General features: G+C 41.9%; 1 protein-coding gene across 6 annotated transcripts in view; it reads left to right on the plus strand.

The window, feature by feature from the left end:
• POLG (DNA polymerase gamma, catalytic subunit) overlaps positions 1-24,156 on the plus strand; it is a 575,771-nt gene that overhangs the window by 511,960 nt on the left and 39,655 nt on the right. For 5 of the 6 annotated variants that reach the window (XM_078683205.1, XM_078683206.1, XM_078683203.1 and 2 more), the window contains exons 21-22: positions 14,140-14,348; positions 15,043-15,203. In XM_078683205.1, the coding sequence (XP_078539331.1) occupies positions 14,140-14,348; positions 15,043-15,203 (370 nt within the window). Of the gene's footprint in view, positions 1-14,139; positions 14,349-15,042; positions 15,212-24,156 lie in introns of those variants that run through there. The other variant, XM_078683207.1, reaches the window with a different exon arrangement.

Consider the following 24,156-nt stretch of genomic DNA (forward strand, 5'->3'; position numbering starts at 1 on the left):
AAAAATGTGGGCACACTGCCGCCTCCATTTTTTGAGATGTGCTAGTGACCACTTCCCTTTAACCAACCCATTCCGTAGTGAAGGAGCAACCCCTACTAGTAACTCTAATAGTAGCGCGCTTATGAATAAAACGCACTCAGAGAGACACCTCCCTATATACATTCTAACATTGTTGAAACTAATTTTTAAATATTGGCTATCTCCAGGCGCGTTTTTTCATTTAATAAAGCGTCCCCTAATCATATATCTACTCGTAATACTGACGACTAGCGGGTATATCTCGCAGTATGCATCACTGCCTTTAACCGTGTGTACATACAATTTACGGTCACAGTACTCATCTAACTCACCTCCGCCCGCGATCAATTCTAATACACTGACACCACGCAACAGAGGTAAAGGGAGATTGTAAATATGAGTTGTAGCCATTAGGTCTGCATCGCACCAATTTTCGGTGCCATTTCGTGTCTTTGTGCCATTGCGTAGCATGTATTAATCAGCGGCGTTAATTTAATTTAATTTTTATTATTTATGTTTTTTACCTAATCCGCCGCTCCGTGTACAATGTCTTCACATTGACACTGATTGATAAAGTTACACTTGAAACTGAAAAAACAAGCCGCAGTAATAAGTTCAGGCTACGCTCTAGCCTTTTACCATTTCCGCGTCATGTGACCTATCACGTCACTACCCACTCCGCCCGGAGATTGGCCAGCTCACCTGACCCCGCCCAGTCTCAATCTCGGCCACACCCTTCCCGGAAATGAGTCGCGTTACGATGTGAGGCTTATTAACGAACAGACCGGCCCCGCACTTCATCGTCGGGGTCCGGTTCGGGGTGTCGCAGGTTTCCAGAGGGTGCCTGGCGTTGAGGGCGTGAGTAATAGACCAGTACACGGCGGAATTTTCCCCAGCTACTAATCAAGCGAGATAAGTAACATCCTCTTTGTTTCTGACTGTAAATGTGTCCTTCTCTCTCTCCAAAGGGTGTGCCAATTACGCTACCACTCCCCTCCCGTGACCCATGGTACAGATCGATTTAACCTTACAAGTGAGACATTTTAAACACTACCGCTTCTTAGGTGGGGTCACAGACCTTTAGACCTTTGGTCCATTGATCCTGAACAGGGACACACGTTCCCTTTTTAAACCTTAGCTACCTTGTTTTTCTAGTCCACCTGTAGCCCACACCACCCCTTACAATTAGCATATGTTCCCACAGGGACAGTGGTTGGTGATAACTGTAGTATCAAATACGCAACCCACTGTCCTCCCACTACAACTGGAGCACCATAGACATGCTGATGAACATAAGACCATTCACTAATTGTTCGTCTTGTCCTATATTTACGTCTATGTCCCTTTTTTCCACAGGTGCAGTAACCTAAAGTCGGGAAGCCTCCTAAACCAGGAGTAACCAGGAAGGAGCAAGCTCCTCCCCGATGCACTTTTTTTCACCTTCATATTTTAACTCTCACGTCCCTAGGTCAGGGTGAGCCTTAGGGTGCTCATACCGCCAGGGTTTATTTCACTACTTTGGTCCTGACGAATGCCTGGTAAACTCATACCGTTTGTAAGCAGAAACATGTTGACTGATATTTAAATCATTTGGAAATAACCAATCAATTAATTTTGGACCAGTTTCCAACACTCAATTTGTATTCATGTCCTAGTGATCAAGTAATAAAATTAAACATTTTTTTGATACACTTAAGACATTTTTAGTATTCCTTCACTACCACTAAAATAGTGTCACTGCACGCCTGAACTCACAAATAACCTGCTCCGCAGTAGACCTGGCGTCCTAGCACACTGGAGAGGCACTCGGCCTCTTCAGTGGGGCCCGATGATGAAGCATGTCACCAACCAGGTTGGTGAGTGAGGGCTTTCTTAACTGACCTAAGTGAGGCCAGTCTCTATCTTCAATTTTTTGCTCCTATTGTGATTCTTTGTGTACTATGGGACACTCTTCTTTTGTTTGAAAAAACCTAACCGGGGACTAAGAGTGGCTCTTGACTCTCCCTACCTCTCTCTTTGTTGTCTGGTTTTAAAGATATCCACACAATCCTTATTTTGTCAGATCTGAACTTTGTTTATGATTAATCTTAATTTTGTGCTTCCTTCCCCGGCAAGGAAACTGAAAGCTATGTATTCTTTTGACACATTCTAAAGTGCCTAATCTGCTGTTGAAGTCCATTGTTTTGCCACCGGACTAAGAACACATTTTACAACTGGATCAGCACTCCTACAGAGTGTACTTCGGTATTTGGTTTTAAGTGGATGTGTGCGCCTTAGAGGACATGCTGCATACTACTTGAGCTGAGGTGGCATTTGAATCATGACCAGATTTATTGTATCTAAAACAATTAAGCAGTCTTGACATTACTTTATAAATGAATTTTTAAAAGATTGGTTGGGGCTTTTTTGCACTTATTTTAACAAATTTTAAGTGCACTAAGCTCATGAAAATCAACAGCTAGACTTTATTAATATTTGGCTTTCAAATGTATTGCTGCCTGGCTGGGCTGATATAGCTCATCAAAATGGCTAAGGTAAAATGGTGATCATTGGTTTCAAATCTTTATGGATCTCTAATTAGCGATGCACCAGAATTTTATAAATGTTTCTAAGTGAAGAATACTATATTTAAATACCATATTTATCAAAGTTCTTCAGGCAACATAGCAAAAAAACAGCAGTTCTAAGTAAACCCAACCACACAAATGCAGCCTGTTGCAAAGTAGTAGCGTTTATCACATTAACACATAGTGTGCTACTTTTCGGGTTTATAACACCAGTCAGATCAACAGAAAGAATCATGGTGGCTTATCAGGTCTGTGCAGCTACAGCAGTGTTTGATAACCAATCACTTGCCCCGATACGGCTTTTTGCGGGGTACAGCAGTTGCACGAATTATCCAGGGTTGTTGTTAAAGAACCTGAACGCAGTCCTAGCTAACGTAGTCCTAGCTAACGTAGTATAAAAGTTGTTTAAGAAAGAATTCAACGTTGCCATTGGCAATATTTCAGCTAGACCATTAGCACTTTCTACCTAGATCTCTGTGCAAGATTTAGGCCACAAGTTCGGACCTCATGTAGTTGACTTTTCCTTCCGTCCATTAGAGGTTGATTTATGCTGTCCCATTAGGTTGAGTAATAAAAACTAGTGTTAAACACAGTGCTAGATAAAGAAAAATTATGTAGACGGTGCTATTTAAAAAAATAATTATGATGATTAGTATCAGTTGCATCAGGCTTTTAAGAAAGACATTTAGACAACTGGCTACTCTTAAAGGAAGCCCCATAGAAAATCGAACTTCTTTATCCGAGAACCTTTTCTTTAACGGTGTGGGACACTCATCCTATCATTAGGAGTGCTGGAGCACTTGTACAGCTCGTGTCCTGTACCCTTGTGCCTGCCTGATGGATGGCCTTGGGTCCTTTTTACTGCTTGAGGGAAACAAACAAGTGTTCTATAGCATTGTCACCAATTGTGTTTTCACCCTAGTGTCTGAACCGCCCCATTCACCTCATTCTATATGTGAATATATTTTAGCTAGAAGTTATACTTAGGGATTGTATCTCAAAGGAATTCTAGGCGCACTGCAGCAGAATGTGAATGTTTCTGTCTCATCAGCCCTCCGTCACAGCCCACCATTCTTACTAGACTGTCTTTCATGTCCGTCCAGTCAGTCATGTAATCATAATGCTGGCAGTATTGACCTAGCATGAAGATTATGGCCTGTCTCTTAAAAGATTCCTAAGGCGTCCCTGGTGCCAAATACTAGGCCCTGGTTTTTGCCAGACATATCATTGTGCATTGGGCACTGTTCTCCACGTCTCCCTGCTGTGTCTCCCTTCCTCTCCCTCCCTCCGAACGCGTAACAATGTCTTTTATATGTCGCTGTACTGTGTAACCCTGTAACTGATGTAACTTGTATCGCACTTGTCCTCATGTAACTTGTAACTCACTTGTCCTCATGTAAAGCGCTCTGATACCTCCGGGTCTAGCCAGCGCTATATAAAACTCTTCAAATAAATAAATAAATAAAATAATTGAAGTGGTGTAGCACAGAGTCGAGGACAGAGGTGGCTCCTCCGCTATGGCGGAGGAGGGTTGCCCCACTGCCCGCAGAGGCAAACAAAAAATAAAATGATCTAAGTGCAGATCAATTTATTTTTTGTCCTGTGGCTGTCTAGGGCGGGGCCACAGCACTGCAGCAGGGCGAGGAGGAGTGGTGCGCTCTGCTGTCAGTGTACATGATGGTTTGGCCCGCTGCTTGAGGCCGACCAAACCGTCATGTGCACTGACATCTCTAGAACGTACCTGTGTTGTCGGGTGAAGAGATCAGCTGGCACAGGCTCCCATGTCCCGATGGAGCACTAAACCAGAGCGCTCCGCCCAATCACTACGCTTCTCTCATGGTGAGAGCAGCGTCGGGATTGTTGACAGAGGAGCAGGCCGGGGAGCATCACAGCGAGCAGAAGACCGGCAGCTACGTTTTTTAAAAGAAATTTCAGCCCCCTCTTGTTGCCCCCACTCCCCTGCGCTCCCCATGCTGCCTGCGCTGTTCCTGCCACGCCATATTTCCCTTACACCAGCTGCTACTGGTGTAATAGCCTACAGTAGAGTGGGATCCAATGAAATAGCATTGAATGCAGTGGGGTAGAATGAAGAGGCATACACTGGAGTGGCGTAGAGTGGAGTAGCATACAGTGGAGTGGCATTTAGTGGAATAGTATAGAGTGGAGTGGTGTAGAGTGGAATTCTGTACAGTGGAATTACGTAGAGTGGAGTGGCATAGAGCGGAGTGGCATAGAACGGAGTGTTATAGAACGGAGTGTTGTACAGTGGTGTGGCGTAGAGTGTATCAGAGTATATTGGAGTGACTTGTAGAATGGAGTGGTGTACAGTGGTGTGGGGTCCAATCAAATAGTGTAGAATAAAGTGGTGTAGAGTGGAATTCCATACCCTGGAGGGTTGTAGAGTGGAGTGGCATACAGTGGAATAGCATACAGTGGAGTGTTGTAGAGTGGAATGGTATACAGTAGAATGGTGATGAGTGGAATAGCGTATAGTGCAGTGGTATACAGTGGAGTGATGTAAATTGGAATGTGTACAGTGGCGTTGCATAGAGTGGAATAGCATAGAGTGGAGTCTTGTACAGTAGAGAGATGTAGAGTGGAGTGGCGTATGGCGGAGTGGCTACAAAGATGTGGCATACAGATGTATGTGAAATTTAGCAGCAATGTAGGTTATGGTGTGCAGAGTAATGCGAGTTGCGCTGCCTTACGTTTCTCCTGATTTACCAATCAACGTAGGGCCACGCATGGTGGCCTTGTATTTATAAATCTGACTTAAGTTCTGTATTGCCCATGTAATGTGTCTATAGTTGTTGATATAGTAATTTTGAAGCATTACATATGCAGTCTAGTTTTTTTTTCCATGAGTAATGCAAGGGTACCGCAATCCAATAATACAACTACACCTTATTAATATTCTGGGCCATGGTATAGCTTGATAACTTTACAGTATGCCGATGACAAGCCACTATATAATTGGGTGATGGCTGTTTTTAGAGAATGGAAAGGCAGCCATATTGCTTTTTACTACACTTTGGCTGTGTTCAGTGTTAGGGCCTTATACATAGGTAAGTAGTAGGTACCTACCTATTACCACATTATTAAAGTGGTAATTGGTTGGAAAATGTATTTATATTTTTTATTTATTTAATAAAACAAATTACAGCCATGTGCTGCTGTAGGTTCACAAACCTTTTTGAAATTCTGCGACAGTACCACACTGACAGATATCACTAAGCTTAAATGCCTTACAACTTGAAAAATACTTAGCCTACTTCGCTGAAGTACCCAAAAAGCATGATATGTGCACCATAATGTATAATTCATCCGTTTTCACGCTACGTCACATACAATAGTCTATGAAACATACATTGGTGGAAAAACACGTTTTGGGACCCCCTTTTATCTTTGCTCTTCCTTAATGATACACCACAAACCTTAACATCATCGGAAAATGTAGAAAATGCTATTGTCCTGGAACAATTTGTAGCGATTCGTCAAACGGGTAGGAAGTTATTATGGAGCTAATATTCTAGGAATCCCTACCTTTAGGAATACTACCTATAACTACAGAGTAGCAATAAGATTTAATGTGATTTCTTTATTTTTATCTGTTGTATTTGCTTATTGGTTTGCATAATCATGTGACCATAAATGTGTGTTTTAGTTGTTCATGTAGTAATTTTGAATCATTACATATGCAGTCTAGTTTAGTTTTGGGGCTTTCTTGCTACTTTTAGTAGGAATGTGCTGCATATGAAGCCCAAAGGCCAATTATTATATCCTCCAAATAGTACTGTGTGTCGCTCACTACTAGGGACATTTTTCATTTTGTTGCACAGGGGTGCATAAGAAAGATGTTTTTTGTTTGGCTTGTTGGACTACTTTTATTTTGTAAGCCAGAGAGCATGCAAAGAGAACCTATGTAGATGAAGATGTATTCTATATGTCTTTCAGTTGTTCATGTAGTAAATCTGAAGGTTTACATATGCAGTCTAGGATATATTTCGGGCTTCCTTGCGACCTTGCGTCTTTTAGTATAATTGTGCTACATATGAAAGCCAAAATGAATGAAAGCCAATCATTGGTATTGTTATAAAAATTGAGATGATTGTTTTTTTCCTAGTGGCCAATCATAATATCCTCCAAATAGTAGTTTGTGTGGCTCACTGGAGTACCTAAGAAAAATGTTTTTTGTTTGGCGCGTTTGGCCACTTTTATTTTGTGAGCCAGAGAGCATGCAAAGAAAACTTATGTAGATTAAGAGGTACTTTTTTTCTTTATGTATTTGTCCATTAAGATGTGACCGTAAATGGGTCTTTCAGTTGTTACATATGAAGCCTAGTTTATTTTTTGGACTTCCATGCTAATTTTAGTAGCATTGTGCTCCAAGATACCACTAAGTTGAAAAACCTTATCAACCCTTATAATTTGAAAAATACTTTACTTGTGATACCCCCACAAAATAATCTGTGCTCCCTAATATTTAAAACTGTAAAATTTCATTGAAATCAAGTAGTATGTTTTTGCGCTATGTGAAATACAAAAATCTAGGGAAAATGCATTTTCTTTGCAGCCCGTTGACCAAACACCGTGAAACTTCAAACCTTCCAAAATGAAACCGGGGCTACAGGTCTGCAGGGTTTTGTACACATACGTCAAGCAGGTGCAAAGTTCTTAACGGACAAAAGTCGGATACCAACCATAGCCTTGTATATTTTTTTCCCCCCAAAATCTGCAAATTTTGTAAGATTTGATTTTCCTCATAAGGGCTATTCTCAAATTGGAGGTAGTACCAATATCTTATATATATTTTTCACCCATCTCAGTAAGTCTTCTTTCAGGTCACCTTTAAGAGATATTATCTGCATCTGATGGCCATTTATATGCCCCTGCAATGTGCAGTTTGTCTTTCGTCCATCATTTAATGGAAGTTAAAAGTACATTTGTGGATGTATCACATTACATTATCAGTCGTAAACCCTAAACATTTATTGAATTTGAAATATTGAGGTACTTATTAGGCATATGTATGTAGGTGCTGTTGCATTTTTGAGCAGTGAAACATTGTAGTCTTTTTGAGACAAATTACAGTACTAAATTAGAAATTATATGCTTAGGATGTATACATTTTACCTCAAAGGATTTCCTCTTCATACCTAAATATATATGTTTCATTCACCACATCAAATGCAGGAGTTTTAGGAGTATTTTTGTACTTTGCCATGTCGCCCTCACTCCAAATCAAAGCTATTATCACAGGTAAATATATAGCTATCCCTTCTCTGAAAGATACTCCCATGTGGAACTGATGAGCTCCTTGGCTCACCTGGACTACTGTAATGAAGTATTCAAAACAATTGGCACTACAAATTCAACAACTACAGAACCTAGTTTCCAAAATCTCTGTACTGTACTGAAAGCACACCGGACAAACGCACTGGCTACTTTCATCCCAACCAGGAGCTGACAATGGGTTTCATCAGTCTGCATGACCCAATAAACCTTTACGAGACTTAAACAGAGGCAGATCACTTTGAGTTGAATCCTTTGGCTTTTGTATACTTTGCACCCAGGCGTGCGGATAGTGTATTTAAATGAAATATTCAACGTAGCCTTTGACTACTAATATGAAGATTATGACATATGATAGGCTACACCCTCTAATCAGTTAGACTTTCAAATATTTCATGAACACGAATGTTTATTTCAACATCTGCTGTTAGAAAGCACATACAGCTACAAAAAGCGAGGAAGAGGATTCAGGAATCCTGAGTCTGTATGAATCCCTTAATGTCTCCAAGGATTGTTGCTGAAGGCTCTGGACCTCCCCAGCCTCAAGAGAAACAAGTAAGCAGAAAAGATGTGAGCATGTGATCCTCCTATCAAAATATTGTATTCACCCCATCAATGGGTATGTTTTCTTCATGGAAATAGCACTTTATGAAAATGCTGAGAGTGAAAGTAGTTCTTTTTATTTGTGCTTTTCACTTTATTCCATCTATTTTCACTCATTCATATTTTCTATTGTTTTTTTATTGTTTCTTTTTTATTTTTCCTTTTGAAGATGTTGTTTTAAGAAGAGCAAAGAGAACAGCCGACACGTGTTTCGTCCTGTATGGCGAGTAAAGCCAGGGCTTTCTCAAGGCTGTTGGTTACATGAAAAAACGAAATAAATTTAAATATTGGAGCAAGAGATTTCAGTAAACAGAAGAATTAAAACCGCTTTAGGCTAGTGTAAAAGTGAAAAATAATAATATTGAAGCAGTGCTTCGTGACGTGCCTTATTCCAGATAGTGCAAAAAAGTGAGGATTAAAAACCCTGAGGGCGTTTAAGAAATAGTGCTATAAGAAGGAAGGAAGAGTGCCAGGAAAAAGGAGATCCATTGACTCCAATGGCACAGCCGTCAAACCAAAGATGAGACTTGTGCAGTTTGCTAAGCTGAGGGTGCTGGCATATATCCTGGTTCTAGTTGTTTGTCATGCACATGCTAAGAGATGTTAGAATGGCGAAAAGCTTTCAAGTTGTTGAAGGCAGGCTCGCCCCAGTCAGTTGTCTCCCACCTCCAGACGACGGCCGACCTCCTGCATTTGCTGGGGTTCTCCATCAACGTGCCGAAGTCGCATCTGATTCCCTCGCAGAACCTCCTTTTATCTGAGCGGTTCTGGACTCGGTGCAGTTTCGCGTTTATCCTCCCGAACAGCGAGTCCGGGACATTCAAGCTATGATTCCAATCTTTCGGCCTCTGTCCCGGGTTTCAGTCAGGATGACCCTTCCGCTGCTTGACTTGATGGCCTCCTGCATCCTGCTTGTGGATCATGCCAGATGGCATATGCGGGCTCTGCAGTGGGACCTGAAGTTCCAGTGGGCTCAACATCAGGGCAACCTGCCCGATCATGTCCAGACCTCGGAGGGCACTGCACGGCAATTGCAGTGGTGGCTCACAAATCGCGATTGGGTCAATGGCAGATCCCTCTCCCTTCCCCAACCTGAGCATACAGTTGTGACAGACGCGTCCCTTCTGGGATGAGACGGCCACATGGAAGAGGCGGAGATCAGAGTCCCAGCTCCACATCAACTTGTTGGAGTTTCGGGCGATCCGACTGGCACTGAAGGTATTCCTTCCCTCGGTCCGGGGAAGTGTAGTGCAGGTGTTCACGGACAACACCACCGCCATTTGGTACTGCAACAAACAGGGCGGGTGGGGTCGTGGATCCTATGCCAAGAGGCTGTGCGTCTCTGGGCTTGGCTGGAACATCAGGGCATGTCCCTGGTGGTTCAACACCTGGCAGGATCTCTGAACGCCAGGGTGGACAAACTAAGCATTCGGTGCATGTTGGATCACGAATGGCGTCTGAACTCTGACGTGGCGCAAGGTCTCTTTCAGCAGTGGGGAGAGCCTTGGTTAGATCTGTTCGCCACCGAAGAGAACGCACAATGTCATCAGTTCTGCGCTTTGGAATTTCCAAGGCGGCACTCGCTCGGCCACGCTTTTCGTCGCGAATGGAGTTGCGGTCTGTTGTACGCCTTTCCGCCTATACCTCTTCTGCCCAGAGTGCTGAAGAAGATCAGGCGCGACCGGGCCCAAGTCATCCTTGTGGCTCCGGACTGGGCTCGAAGAGAATGGTATCCCGAGCTACTCATTATGAGCATCGATCCCCCGATCCGTCTGCCTCTTCGGGAGGATCTTCTGTCGCAGCAGCAGGGTATGGTCCTCCACCCGAACCTGTCCAGTCTCCACCTCCTTGCGTGGAGATTGAGCGGCGGCAGTTGACGTCTTTCAAACTGCCTTCCGAAGTCTGTAATGTTATTCTGGCAGCCAGGCGTCCCTCCACAAAAACGGTATATGTTTGTGGCATGGTGCACAGCAAAGGCTGTGGATCCCCTTTCTGCCCCTGTTTCAGAGGTCCTGCTCTTTCTTCTTTCTTTGGCCCAGCAGGGCTCTGCTTTGGGCACTATCAAGGGCTATCTCTCTGCCATTTCCGCCTTTCTAAGGCTTCCAGATCAGCCTTCCCTTTTCAAGTCTCTTGTTGTAAATAGATTCTTGAAAGGCATCACGCACATGTTTCCTCCTGTTCCTTGCGTGATGCCTCAGTGGGACTTGAATCTAGTTCTTACCTTTCTGATGAGCGCTCCCTTTGAGCCACTCCATAATTGCCCTCTTCATCTTCTGACTCTAAAGACTGCTTTCCTGGTTTCCAACACCTCTGCCAGAAGAGTGAGTGAGCTCCAGGCTCTTTCTTCTAAACCTCCTTTTCTCTCTGTCCATCCGGACAAAGTTGTTCTGAGGACTCGTCCTTCCTTTCTGCCAAAGGTTGTCACCGCCTTTCACATCGGGAAGACCATCACTTTGTCCACCTTCTTTCCGACTCCGCATCCCTCTAAAGAGGAAGACCACCTGGACCCAAAATGTACGCTCTCCTTCTATCTGAGTCGCACACAACAATTCCGGGTGCATGACCAGCTCTTTGTTGGCTACGTGGGCGCCACGAAGGGTCAGGCTGTGCACAATTGGACCATCTCTCTTGGTGGGTCGTTCTGTGCATAGAGGTTTGCTACTCCTTGGCTAAAAAGAAGCCTCGGTGGGGTTGAGCGCCCATTCTACCAGGGTGCCGGCGGCCACTACTGCTCTGGGACGCTGCGTTCCTTTGCAGGACATTTGTCAGGCAGCTATATGAGCCTCACTGCACACGTTTACCAAGCACTACTGCCTGAAAAACCAAGTCTGGAGAGACGGCTTCTTTGGCCGTTCTGTTCTCCAGGACTTTCTAGTGTGATCTTGGTTCGCAGACCCACCACCGGGGTTGGTATTGCTGGGTTATCTATTCTAAGGTAAGGAATCTATCACTGCGTGTTTCTTTCAGATGCACAAGTTACTTACCTTCGGTAACAATATATCTGTAAGAAACATTAGTAGTGATAGATTCCTTACCGCCCCACCCATCCTCTCCGTTCTGCAAACTGATTTCTAGGGTTAAGGTATCTCTTTCAGGGCCCTAGTATCATGGCAGCAGTGGTCAGTATCTTGCATGGCTCTGCGTTCCTGGCGCGGAAAGTCGTGTACAGAACTGACGTCAGCGCGTGTGGGCACGTCAAAGTAGCTCTGATGATGTCATCACGGCACAAACGACACCAACGCTGCACGCGGGGCCGCACGACGATGCCTACCGATGCGCAGGGGTACTGCTGACGAAAAACGTTCCGGATCCAGTCTGACACCTGGGGGTAATTCTAAGGTAAGGAATCCACCACTACTAATGTTTCTTACAGATAATCGTTACCAAAGGTAAGTAACTTGTGCATTCAGATTAATGTAAGTCAGATTAAAAAAAGAGATGGGGCTCACAATGTGTAGCTAAATACAGAGATATTCTATTTTTCCTAAAATTATTTTTAGTGCGCAAAACAAAGATATAACAGAAAATATCTTCCTTCTGCTTATCACTGTTCTTTTGAGAAATAAAAAAGATCAGAAGAATGAAAGGCCAGTTTCTGATTTTTGCTGCTTTGTTTAAACTGCAGATGTAATTGTTCTCCATGACCTGCCTTTCACCTTGGCTGTTGGCAGCAGGCATTATGCGTTTCAACTTGTCTCTAATAACCTGGAGCTACATCATTTGTTATTACAGTTTACTAGAAATTTTATAAGTCACATGCAATAAGGAAATTAGTGAAGACTTTTATACAGGGATAGCAGGTTCCCATGTCTAATAAAACCTTTTGATACGTAAGTAAATATTACAGAGTCTGATCACTGGGCAACTGAACACTTTAAAAACAGATGTCTAAATATCGGTTGAAAAACTTTAGCTATTAATGGTGAGGAGTGAGCTTTTATTTTAAATGGTATTTCCTAGTTCAGAAGGCACATTTTAGAATTAGCCACACTAATAACCAAATTAGGAATATAGGTGTAATTACTGAAGTAGATGCTATTGGAAAGGAAAACTGCACACAACCTATCTCGTTCAGCCATATTATGGCGCTTCCATTCTGAAAATCAGTCTATACAACACATATCTTTGCATTGTGGTATTTTATAACACATGCGTTACCACACATAGCTTTAACCACAACATAATATTAATCTATATGTATATCATTTATTATATGTGTTTGCTAACCAAGCATATTGAAATTTCTTATTTTGTATTTAAAAAAAGAAGTATCAAGCAAAAACATGGATAAAACTAACAATGCACATAATTAAATTACTCTTTCAGCTGTACAGAAAATACCCCATATGTCCCCAACAAATAACGGCGTAATTTTTTTTTCGGAACAGAGGTCAAAATTTACTTTTCGTGTCTTTTCACAAAAAGTATGGTTTAGTCACACAATTCATGTTTAAAAAAACATAGATTCTGAAGCCTATTTTGTTTAAAGTAAACATTACTGTATATAAACTGTATACATGTTGTGCATCCACTATTTTGTTGTCAGGTCCTGTCAACCTCCGAGCTGACAGTACGACACTGACAGGGCACCGTCATAGTGAAGTTTACAGTGTCATCTAGTTGCCAAAAAGGTTAAGCACAACCATTATATAATGTACTAAATTAAATAGAACAAGATACATACTTTAAAAATCATTCAGCGGATTACACTGTTCTCAAATTCGCTTATGCAGAAATACACATTCTACAAACAGTAGTATTAGACCCAACATACCATTAAAACCTGTTTATGTGAAGCAGCAGTCAACAAAAATTCGGAATTATTTCTAAGTAAATACCAAAGTAACTAAAAACAACAGTGTTGTGTACATAAAAGTGACACTAGTTATCTTACCATAAGCAGGTATTACCTTAAAAAAAATCTTCCAATATAAAAACTTAAGATTCTCTTAAGATCAAGGCAATGGAGTCTCTTCTTCTTTGAGGGGCGAGGTGGAGAAAATAACGCTGGCAGAGTGATCATTTGGATTTGGCCAACGTGGAAGGGTTTCAATACTTTAGGAAGAGAGGCCGCACATGTCCTTAGCACCAATTTGACCGGTGGTGTAGGATGGTTGTATTGACAATGCCTACAGTTCACTTGCATTGATGCGCTTAAATGATGGCAATGACGAAAAGGTTAAGAGCTTAAAGAGCTGATGTGCAGAGACTCCAACATATACTTGTGAAACAATGTAAATATAAAGAGTAAATTGTGCAAGACATGCATATATAAAACTTTATATAAATGCATATACCCAAAGTGCAGCCAAGTCACAAGTATATGTTTGGTACTTCATATATTTTTGTGTGTTTATTTGCAAAATGTTTTCTTCATTTAGAAACTGATTTGTTTCAGTTATGAAGAAGGTCCATGAAATTTGATAAAACACGTTGGCTAATAATATAAATTATGGAAAGAATTTGAATTTGAAATAAAAAGAAGCATTTGAAATTAAGGACTACCTATTATATCATTTTTGCATTGTCCTAATTCTGCTTATTTTAGAGTGCTCCACAATTTATAACCTCAGACAAAAGGCAAAATGTTGTTATTTTACGGAAGCCACTGAAATTGCTTGCTGTGGAAACCTTACCTTTTCCTTTTGTTTTTTCCCAGTTTATAACAAGTAGGGTGAACTGGGTGGTACAGAGTTCCGCAGTGGATTACCTGCACCTCATGTTGGTCTCCATGAAGTGGTTGTTTGAAGAATTTGACATCGATGGTCGGTTCTGTATTAGCATTCATGACGAGGTGCGCTATCTTGTTAAGTGTGAAGATCGGTACAGAGCTGCATTAGCGCTGCAGATTACCAACCTTTTAACAAGGTAAAGTGCAATCAAAAATAATTTCTTGACTAAACTGAGTAGACATTATGGTCAACAATGACATTGAAAACAATTCATTTGTGTGCAAAGTACCCACAAGATTGGTAAATAAGACACATCATAGTAATTAGTTATCATTAAATTGTGGGTATTATTTGGGAGAGCATAAAATCTATTGAAGGTATAGGATTATTTTTAAATAAAGTATTTTATCCTTTTTGGATTTATCATAATATCTGCGTAGCAAGTGTCACTCAAATTGACCTGCCTCTGGTATAATAGTTCTTGCTTATAATTCGTTTTCTTTTGGAGTCCAGCAAAATGAGCAAATATTAGTTCATTGTAAAGTACTGTATTCAAATATAATTAAATTAAATGTAGAGAATAAAGCACTAACTCTTATTGTTGTATCGCGAGCCATGTTTAAAGTTAGAAGAACGGAAATTAGCAACTGTGATTGGTAAGTACGGATGGTAGTCCCAATAGCTGCGCTATGACTTAAGGTTTCAGTATGTATTGTATTAGCAACCAGAGTCCATGGTTTAAAGTAAGTATGGAGTAGTTCTTGGCATCATTAATTCGTCTTTCAACTACAATGGCTGTTAAACCAGATTAAACCTATTTATGAAAACACTAGTTTGACAACCGTTGAGGCTTTACAAAAGGTTTGCGTAAGAATTTGCTTTTCTTCCAGGTCTATGTTTGCCTACAAACTGGGGATGTTGGACCTGCCTCAGTCGGTTGCATTTTTCAGTGCAGTGGATATTGACCAGTGCTTGAGGAAGGAAGTAAACATGGATTGTGCAACTCCATCTAACCCAACTGGAATAGAGAGGCGATATGGAATTCCACAAGGTGAGTAATTGATAATGCCTGAGCAGTACATAATTACCAGTATATAAGATGTACATTTAATGAATTTGTATATTTGTCAAGCACATACTTCAACTCCTATGTTATTAAAAAACGGGATTTAAACTCAGTAACCATAGACACCCTGCTTAATGCATGTTGATCGCAGAAAGGCCATAAAATGTTATTCTAAACATTTTAGGAATCAAGTAAGTTGTTTCTGTATTATTCTTTCTCTCTGTATTTCCCTCTCTATGGAAATGTGAGTAAGAAGTATGCTTTGTAATGTGACGGTGGAAATCGTAAAGTATTTTTTTTTAAACTAGCCTAAGACCACAAAGGATGCCTACACCTACTGGTCCCAATTTGCTCATCTGGTAGAAAGCAGTTGGTCCGCCCCAAATGCAAAATATCAGAAGTGGTGGATACATGGAAGTTTTTCTTTCCTGTCACTCTTTGGGCCATTGTTGCATATGCTGTTGTAGTGGTCCGGGAGAGATGTGGACATTAAGGGTATTGATGATATCTTTTGCCTTGGCAAATTTGCTTTTATGTTTGCATTGTAACTGTTTAATCCCCCTAACTGAAGTACTTACAGGAAACTTCAAATTGTTTTCGTAATGTATGTTTGCAATCTTAATGCTGAACCATGAATTACCCCCCCCCCCCTCCAGTTAAAAAATAAAACTGTGAATGTATCTTTACAACCAATGGGTGGGAAAGAAAACTTTGTTCAAGAGGCGTTTTCTTTAGTTGCTTGTTTTTGAGAAGTGCCGGTACTCTCCAATTAAAAGTATTACGTGGCTCTTGAGGAGTGCCGGTACTCGCCCTCTCAAAATAAAAAAGTGCTGGTACTCTGTACTGGGCAGTACCGGCCCATTTAGAGCACTGACTGTATGAATGTGCAAAGCAAGTGTTATTGCAGCAGCCTTTTGTTGTGATGTGTAACTTAGATATCTTATTATGTACTTTCCTTTCTAATCTCTAAGAAGATTAGGGGGCTACTAGGGGTACTGCAGCCTTTAGTTTCCATGCACTGTCGCCGAGGTCATCTATTTTCTGTCAGAGAAACTGCAGTCATTTGCCTCCATTGAATTTTGGGGGAACATCTCTTTCTGAGACCTTTGTGTATGAAACATTTGTGAGGGCATCTGTGCCTCTCAGTGGAGCTGTAGCCTCCTTTTTTATGTGTCCTATTCACTTTTGTAATCCTGTAAAATCTCTAGTAGGGCATTCGCCGGCTCTCAGTTTTGTACGGAGGGTCTGTGAGTACATTGATAAGTGAACCTTTGATCTTCATGTAATGCAATGCTAGATGTGCTGTTAAGTCTATACAGTTATGATATACCGAAGACCCAACTGAAAGCATTGGTGTGCGCTATGATACAAGCTAGGTATAAAGTGATGGCAAGGAGAGAATGTGGCCTAACTGCTAGAGTGGTCAACCTCGAAGCTGGGGAACCTGGTCGAGTCCTGGCAGGGACGCTCAACATCCTGTGATTCTGGGCACATCACCTAATCACACCGTGCCTAGCAAAAAAAAGAATGTGTCCATCTGTAGCGCTATTGGTGCTTATGTAAAGCTCTCTGTTAACTTCAGGTTAAGTTCACGCTATATAAAACTGCAAAAAAACAACAAAGGAAGACATGCTAATAAAACCGAAGGTTCCCACTGCTGCGCCCACGTAAACACGTAAACTATTCATTCTGAATACAGCTTTCTTCAAAAGTAGGGTCTTCAGCTTCTTCCTGAAGGTGAGGAGTGAAGATGTTAATCTGATTTCTGGTGGAATGGAATTCGAAATCCTTGAAGCATGGCACAAGAAGGCCTATCTTCTGTTATTTTCCTTCATTCGTTTGTCTCAACCCTTAGGATGACCTGGCTGAACATGTTGAGTGTACTATCAGAAATCTTGACCTTGCCTGATGAATACAGTGGAGTTTTGCTGGTGATAAGCTTGATGACATCATGTGTTAGTCACTGACATACCGTCGGGAGCAAGCTAACCACAATAAAGAAGATTCATTGTTTTTTGTTTTTTGAGCATAGACATAATTTCTATTCAACTGAAGCTTTCAAGGAAATTACCGTTTTCTTTTATAATAGACTTTATTTTGTGGCTTCAATACCAGTCCATATACTTTGGCCCCTGCACACCCTGTGCCCAATAGCCCCAATACCCACTCAGCACAGTTGGTGTCGGGCAGAATGCATGAAAGTGCCATTCCGGTGCAGTTTTCCATTTTTTTTGTTATAAAAAAGTTTATGAAACTTAATGTAAATACGCGATCTCTGCAGCCACTCATGTAAAATTATGAACTTGCATAACCATGGATACAACGTCTGCAGATACTCCTCTTTCACCCCTCCATGGCTACAGCAGTTTTTTCATGACTGAAAGTCATTCACTAATAAAATATGTAACAAAGTGAACATCCAGTTAAATAATTAGTACAGTTTTAAATTTTGAGTTGTGCAAACCCAGATGTTAAAAGTAGTTTGAAAACTGTTACCTCCGTTTTTTCTAGATTTCTCAAAAACTGCTGTACACATTTACCCAAAACCAAAAAAGCATTGTGATTTGAACCATTTACTATCTAATTTAGTGATCTATAGGGATAGGGAGGCCAGGGCCGAAGTTATTAGCAAAATAAAATGCCTTTCTTATGAACTAACCAGCTAAAAAATAACTGTGGTGTTCCTGTCACATACTACTTAATATGTAATGTTTCTGTTTATTTATGTATGGCACAATTCTTAAAAACTCAAAAGGTTTTTCTGTCAGGATGTCACAACTGGCTTTTGCCGTTTCTGAAGTTGAGGTTAACCTTTACTCGCCACTTACCTCTCCACCCCCTCCTCTTGTATCGTTACTTCACTTGCCTTTGGTTATTCTTGCTGCCTTTGCTCCACATCCTCCACACCGCTCATCACAATACTCAAATCAGCAAATCTGTCATGCGCCGTAGCCAGCGCTTTCAATCAGCAAACCGTGAAATTGCTTGGTCGACCCTTCATTGCAGTAGGTCTCGCCTCTACGCCGTAGCCAGCGCTTTCAATCAGCAAACCGTGAAATTGCTTGGTCGACCCTTCATTGCAGTAGGTCTCGCCGCTATATACAAATACTCACTCATGTCTTGCACCCATCCCTTATGCTTTAAAACCGCAGTGGTTCTGTATTTATTTAACAAGCCAACAGCAGACCTCATCTCCCCTTCTATCGCCCGGTGGGTCTAGTTGTTTTCCACTACACTCAAAGCCTAATTTTCAATCGCCTCATTCTTCACCTAAGTGCTAAAGCCTACTCAACATGCTCCAGTCTTGATTCCAGGCTCTCCTCTTCAGTGAAACAGCCCTCACATATGTAGCTAACTTCGTCACCTTCACCAACCACAACAAACTCATCGACTCTCATACTCCTGCTGCTTTTGACTTCTTTGATCAACATCCCTTACATCACTCACAATTTACCCTTGGCTTTAGTGGCTCTACACAATTATTTTTCGTACAGCTTCTCCATCATGTCTTTTACTGTAGACTGGCAGTATTCCAGATGTCCTCCATTTCCACTTGAGTCCACCTTTACTCAGTATTTTGGTAATATTATCCCCTATTTCGGCTCTCCTACCACTGTTTTATGGAAAACATCCAAATATTCATCTCCTTCTGATCTCGTTCAGCCGTTCGGCAATCTTTGGAGATCAAATTATTTTGATGCCTTTTTTTACCAAATGACTTTACAATGAATCCCTACGCTTCTCCTAGGATATCTACCTCATCATTTGAACCTCCTGATTGCATTACCATGAAGGATGTGGAGGCAATCAAAATAAGGTATATACCAAGGTTTGGGCCCTGTTTCTGAACTGGCTTGGACCACTGGACTATGCAAAGCGAAAAAAGAAGCCAGACAGATTTATTTAGCTACCTATAGTTCCAAACAGCACATTAATTCTGGATGGTTCTCTATTTTATTTTAGCTTTTCATATTTTTTAGAAAACATTTGAATACTTAAAGTATGTCATCAAGTAAACAGTCGTCAGACAGTGAAAATATACATGCAAAAAATGACAGTTGTGCAAAAATATATACAAGTGCTATACACAATCAACAATTAGATACTATACAGTGGCACAAATAACACCAAACAATATTAACTTAAAACATTAGAAACCAGTCCTTTCTATTAGATACAAAAAGACAAGCGGACCTCTGATCAAAGAGAACTGCCTGCCTGTCTGGCTGAGCCAAGGATGTGGAAAGACCAAATTAAATTAACAGGGTTACAACGCAAGGAATAGCGCTATATAAATGTCAATCGTTCTTGCGGCACCCAAATTCTTTCTCCGAGGCTCAGTGTCAACGTGTTTCGAACCTCAACGCTAGTAAGGGTTCTCCTCAGGACACGGACTGGGTGAAGCCGGAACTGTAAGTGACCGTTACATGTCACTTGTGATTCAAAATGGTGTGGACGGGCCGGGTTGGCGGTCAGAAAGATGCTACAGACTAGTTGAAACACCCTTCAACTGTCGTGGTTCTGTGTGACAGAATAGGAAAAGCACTGCTTATCAGGACTGCGTCAAGCTTGACAGCACTGGTATTTAATGGAGGGGGCGAGTCACCACTGGCGCTGCTTGTTTAACGAGCCGCCCTGCGGCATGGCGAAGCCTCCGCTTGGGTGTGTTTTTCGGCAAAGTCGATAATTTCACTTCAAAGTATCAACTATATTAGTTTTATGGCAAATTGAAATACTTTTCTGTGAGTTATAAATGTATGAGTATGAGTGTATGAGTCTATTTATTTTTTATTCTCTGATTTTAATTGGCCCCAGCTCTGTTTTACTTCAGTCATTTTAGTTTAACTTGTAGTTACATCTTTAGGGTCTTTTACTGTGTTTCTGATCAGTTGGTCTGTACCTACTCTGCCATACGTATTCCGTGGATCCCCTTTCCACTTACACCCGGAGGGGTTTGAGTAGCGAGAGCTACCAGTGCCTTTCCACCAGGAATTCGGATTTGCCTTTGTTTTTAGTCATATTAGACTTTGTGGGTGCTATCGGTTTGGGCACTAATTTGGGGGAGGTTATCAGACTAGTTTTGTCTTGTAGCAACTGAAGCATGTGCAGGCCCAGTTTAGGGTATTTAATTTGAGAAGTTGCATGTCTGCACACCTGGTACTAAAGGGCAAGCCAGTGTGTGTGGTATGCTGCTCATTTAGCTCCAGCACAAGATTGTAAACATAGTAAACTAATTTATAGTCATAGGGCCGAATGTATGAAGCTTTTTTGTGTTTGTAAAAAGCCAGATTTGCAGAATTAGGCTGTTTGCAATCGCAGAAAGGCTTTTTGTTATGTATGAAACCCAAATTGAAATTTGGTAACACATTACAGAATCACAATTTGGGTTAGCGACCAAATACAGAATTGGAATTTGAAAGGGGTGTGCCTTCCAAATACAGATTTTGGAATAAGGCTGTTCTAATGTTTTGCGACCAAAATCAAGGCCCAAAACATTAATATTTTATGTTTACAAATGGATAGGATACCCTAACAGATCCCTTGCCCTTTGTGATAGTGATCAAAAACATTTTTAAACGTAGGCATGGGACGACTGCCTACTTTTAAAAAATGTTGCTGAAACTTTTACATTTTTTTACTGCTTCCCGTTTTGCTTTAAGGAAAATAGGCTAAATTTTTCAAAAAAAATGCTATAATTAAAAGCAATCACAGACATGGTGGTCCGCTGACCTCAGCACGCCACCATCCTTGTGATGGCTGCGACTCATAGTGGGTCGCAGTTTGCGACTCACCTCTTTAATATTCATGAAGTAGTCGATGTGTTACTCACTATGAAGCAGGTTTTTACTAACTGACCTGTTAGTGCATAGGTCGCTTCTCAAAAACACACTGGATTTTGTAAAAGTCAGTGCGCTATTTGCGACCACTTTTACAAAATGCATTCTTACTACATCTGTCTAAAAATTCTTTACTGAATGTAGTTTAGAAGCCTGTAATGAAGAAATCTCTATACAAACCTTGCTGTGTATTTAGGAAGCTAAGTTTTTTTAAACCATTTTTTATCAGCATTTGACATAAAGGCCATTTGTGCATATACATATATAGCATGCATCAAGTGCGCTTGCCTGAGGTGGATAGCAACCTCGTAGTACATACCATCACTCTCTAAGGACTGTATATAGCTGTTACCTGTATAACGCGCTAGGTCAATATGTCATGCATAGTACACATTACAACTTGCATGTTAACATGGGCAATCTCGCCCCTAAACCACCAGGTATTTATCCGTGGGTACTATCCAAATAAACATTACTGTATTTCAGTTGTAGTGCATTGACTCGTGGTTCTAGGGCCTATTTTTAACTTAAACAAAATAATACAGAATTTTCGGCAGTCATTGGCGGTAGCAGCACAATACAGTAGTAATTTTATTTTTTAACCCCTTCCCTGCGGGGCTAATTCCCCCACCGTGTCAGAGCACGGTGCCGCCCTGCTCGTGACAGGCCATCATGAGGCACGGTGGAGCTGTGCTCATGACGGCCTGGTCTCGTCACGACCCCGGCCACTCATTAATTCTCCCATACGGGCGGGGAATTAACCACGTGTGGGAGGAGCGGCGGCGTTATGACGAGACCAGGCCGTCATGAGCACAGCTCAACTGGTCTCGTCATGAGCACACAAGGGGTTAAATAACATTTAGACGGACCCATATATATGCTAGCAGCTGCCCTCCCACTACCCCGCCTCACCCCACAGGTGTGACCCTGGTAGTTTTGGGGGATATGCCGTGAAGGTCTCCATTAAAAAGCCAGTGCCAGGCAGCAGAGAGCCAACTCAGCCAATATGAGTTGGCATGGGATCCACGATTTACTCGGTTGCGCCCCACTGAGGGACCACCCAAGGGAAATGCGAATAGGACATAAGGCTCTGCTCCTGAGTTTCCCAACCCTGTTCCACCAGTCAGTCTGCTCATCTATTCCACACACCGTCACTATCTGACAGCGGGAAAGTTTCCAACAGCAGCACCTGCTGTGAGGGTGTCGCTATCTGGGGCAGTTCTGTTGCGTTCCCACAAGTTGATCAGTCACCAGTAACCTCTCTATCATAATATCCCACGTCTCCAAGTCTCGTTCGTGCAAACAGAGCTCAAGCTGTGTTTCTCTGCAATCCCCTATTCACGCATATCTGCCTTCCATTTAATCGGATGAGGGGTCGCAGATTGTGTCCAATGTATAGTAATTTGGCGCATCGCCAACACCAACCCCAGAGTGGCAAATGTGTATTGCATGCAGGTCTTTGATTTGGGGGACAGTAACACACCTAAGAGGCAATGTTTAATCAACATCTCGACTGGGAGTCTCATCGTGTTTCGCAACATTTCCAGGGTCTCTGTCCAGTAAGGGTGGTGGTGAGGACAGTTCCAGGTCATATGTGCAAAAATGGGCTGGCTCCACTCAGCATCAAGGGCATGTCGATGCGTGTGCCTGGTCGAAACGGGATAATCAGAGAGGGGTCAGGTAGGTGCGATGTAGGTAATACAATTGGGTGAGTTTAAAACGAGCATTGCTAGTCACTTCTTGTACCTGCACAAGTGCTCTCTTCCATTCTCCCACCTTTAGAGGTGTTGTCAAGTATTCCAACCACCTGTACTTGGCCCTCGGTACATCTACTTTGCGGTCTGCCTTGAGGGCCTTATACAATAGGGTTATCAATCCCATTAAGGAACCTGGGTCCATGATTGTCATCAGGGTGTGGGACTCCACAGGCAACTCAGGGATTGTGGTCCATATGTAATGTGCAATGTGCGTAAATTTAGTATATTGCATAAAGTGACCCTCCGGGTTTTTGGTAACATTCTCTGACATCTGCAAAGGAGAAAAATGTTCCGTTTAAGTATAGGTCACCTGCTGTTACACATCCACCATCAAACCATCCAGACAGTTCCATCACCGTCTGTATATGATCGAAGCTATGAGCCATTTTAAGGGTAGTGACCGGGATTAAAGAAGCTGAGTACCTTAATATCCAGTCAGAATCTGATATTCAGTTTTATTTAACTGATAATTCAAATGAGCCCTTTCTGCTGGATTTTTTAACCACATATTCCTCACTTTCTGAATACCTTCCTGTGCCAGACTGGATCTGGAGAATTTTCAGAGCACTGCTCTCATGCGCCAGCATGTGGCGCTGTACAACTCTGCGTCAGCTTTGTCCTACCGTAGAAGTGACATCGGAGCAGTGTATAGGCACCACCACTGCGTGCTGACTTCAGTTCCTTTCTGCGCCTTCAAAGCGGATGCAAAGCTTACTCCCAAACTTCTTCCTTGTCTTTGACAAACTTTTTGCTGCAAATTCTTTTCACTTAAAACTATAGGGTTTGAGCCTTGTATGGACCGTCACAAACAGCTAACTGCAACAGATCCCCTGTATGGTATGTCTTTGGTATTTAGGGTCGTCACACAACTCCAAGTCTTGCAAGGGATGATGCATCCTGCTGTTATGACGACAACTTCTTTATGGATTTAAAGAAGGCTAGTTGTTTGGACATTTCCCATGACACTTGATTATGTCCCCCCCATCTGATTCCATGACAGAAGAATTAGAATCATTTACTGTAGTGATTAGGCATGCTGCAGACATTTTAGACGTGCAGCTACTATACATAGAAGCCAAAAACAATGTTTTAACAGAGGTTCTTCAGCCTGGCCTGGCTCTGACAGAAACAATTTGCCTTGTAATGAGGCCTTCAGGGATACGTGGAAGGGCACTTGAGCCAAGCTTTGCCCGTAGGTAAATAGGCAAGTGGCCAGATGCCACAGACCTGACCCTGCCGTCCTCACTCAGCATCCCAAAGCTAAGAGCCTAGTGGGCTAAGCATCTACAAGTAGGGGTGGTCCTGAACCCGTTTCCTATGACTCCTCCCAATTGAAAGTTGAAA

This window comes from Lissotriton helveticus, chromosome 3_1, assembly GCF_964261635.1.
Source record: "Lissotriton helveticus chromosome 3_1, aLisHel1.1, whole genome shotgun sequence".
Lineage (NCBI taxonomy): Eukaryota > Metazoa > Chordata > Amphibia > Caudata > Salamandridae > Lissotriton > Lissotriton helveticus.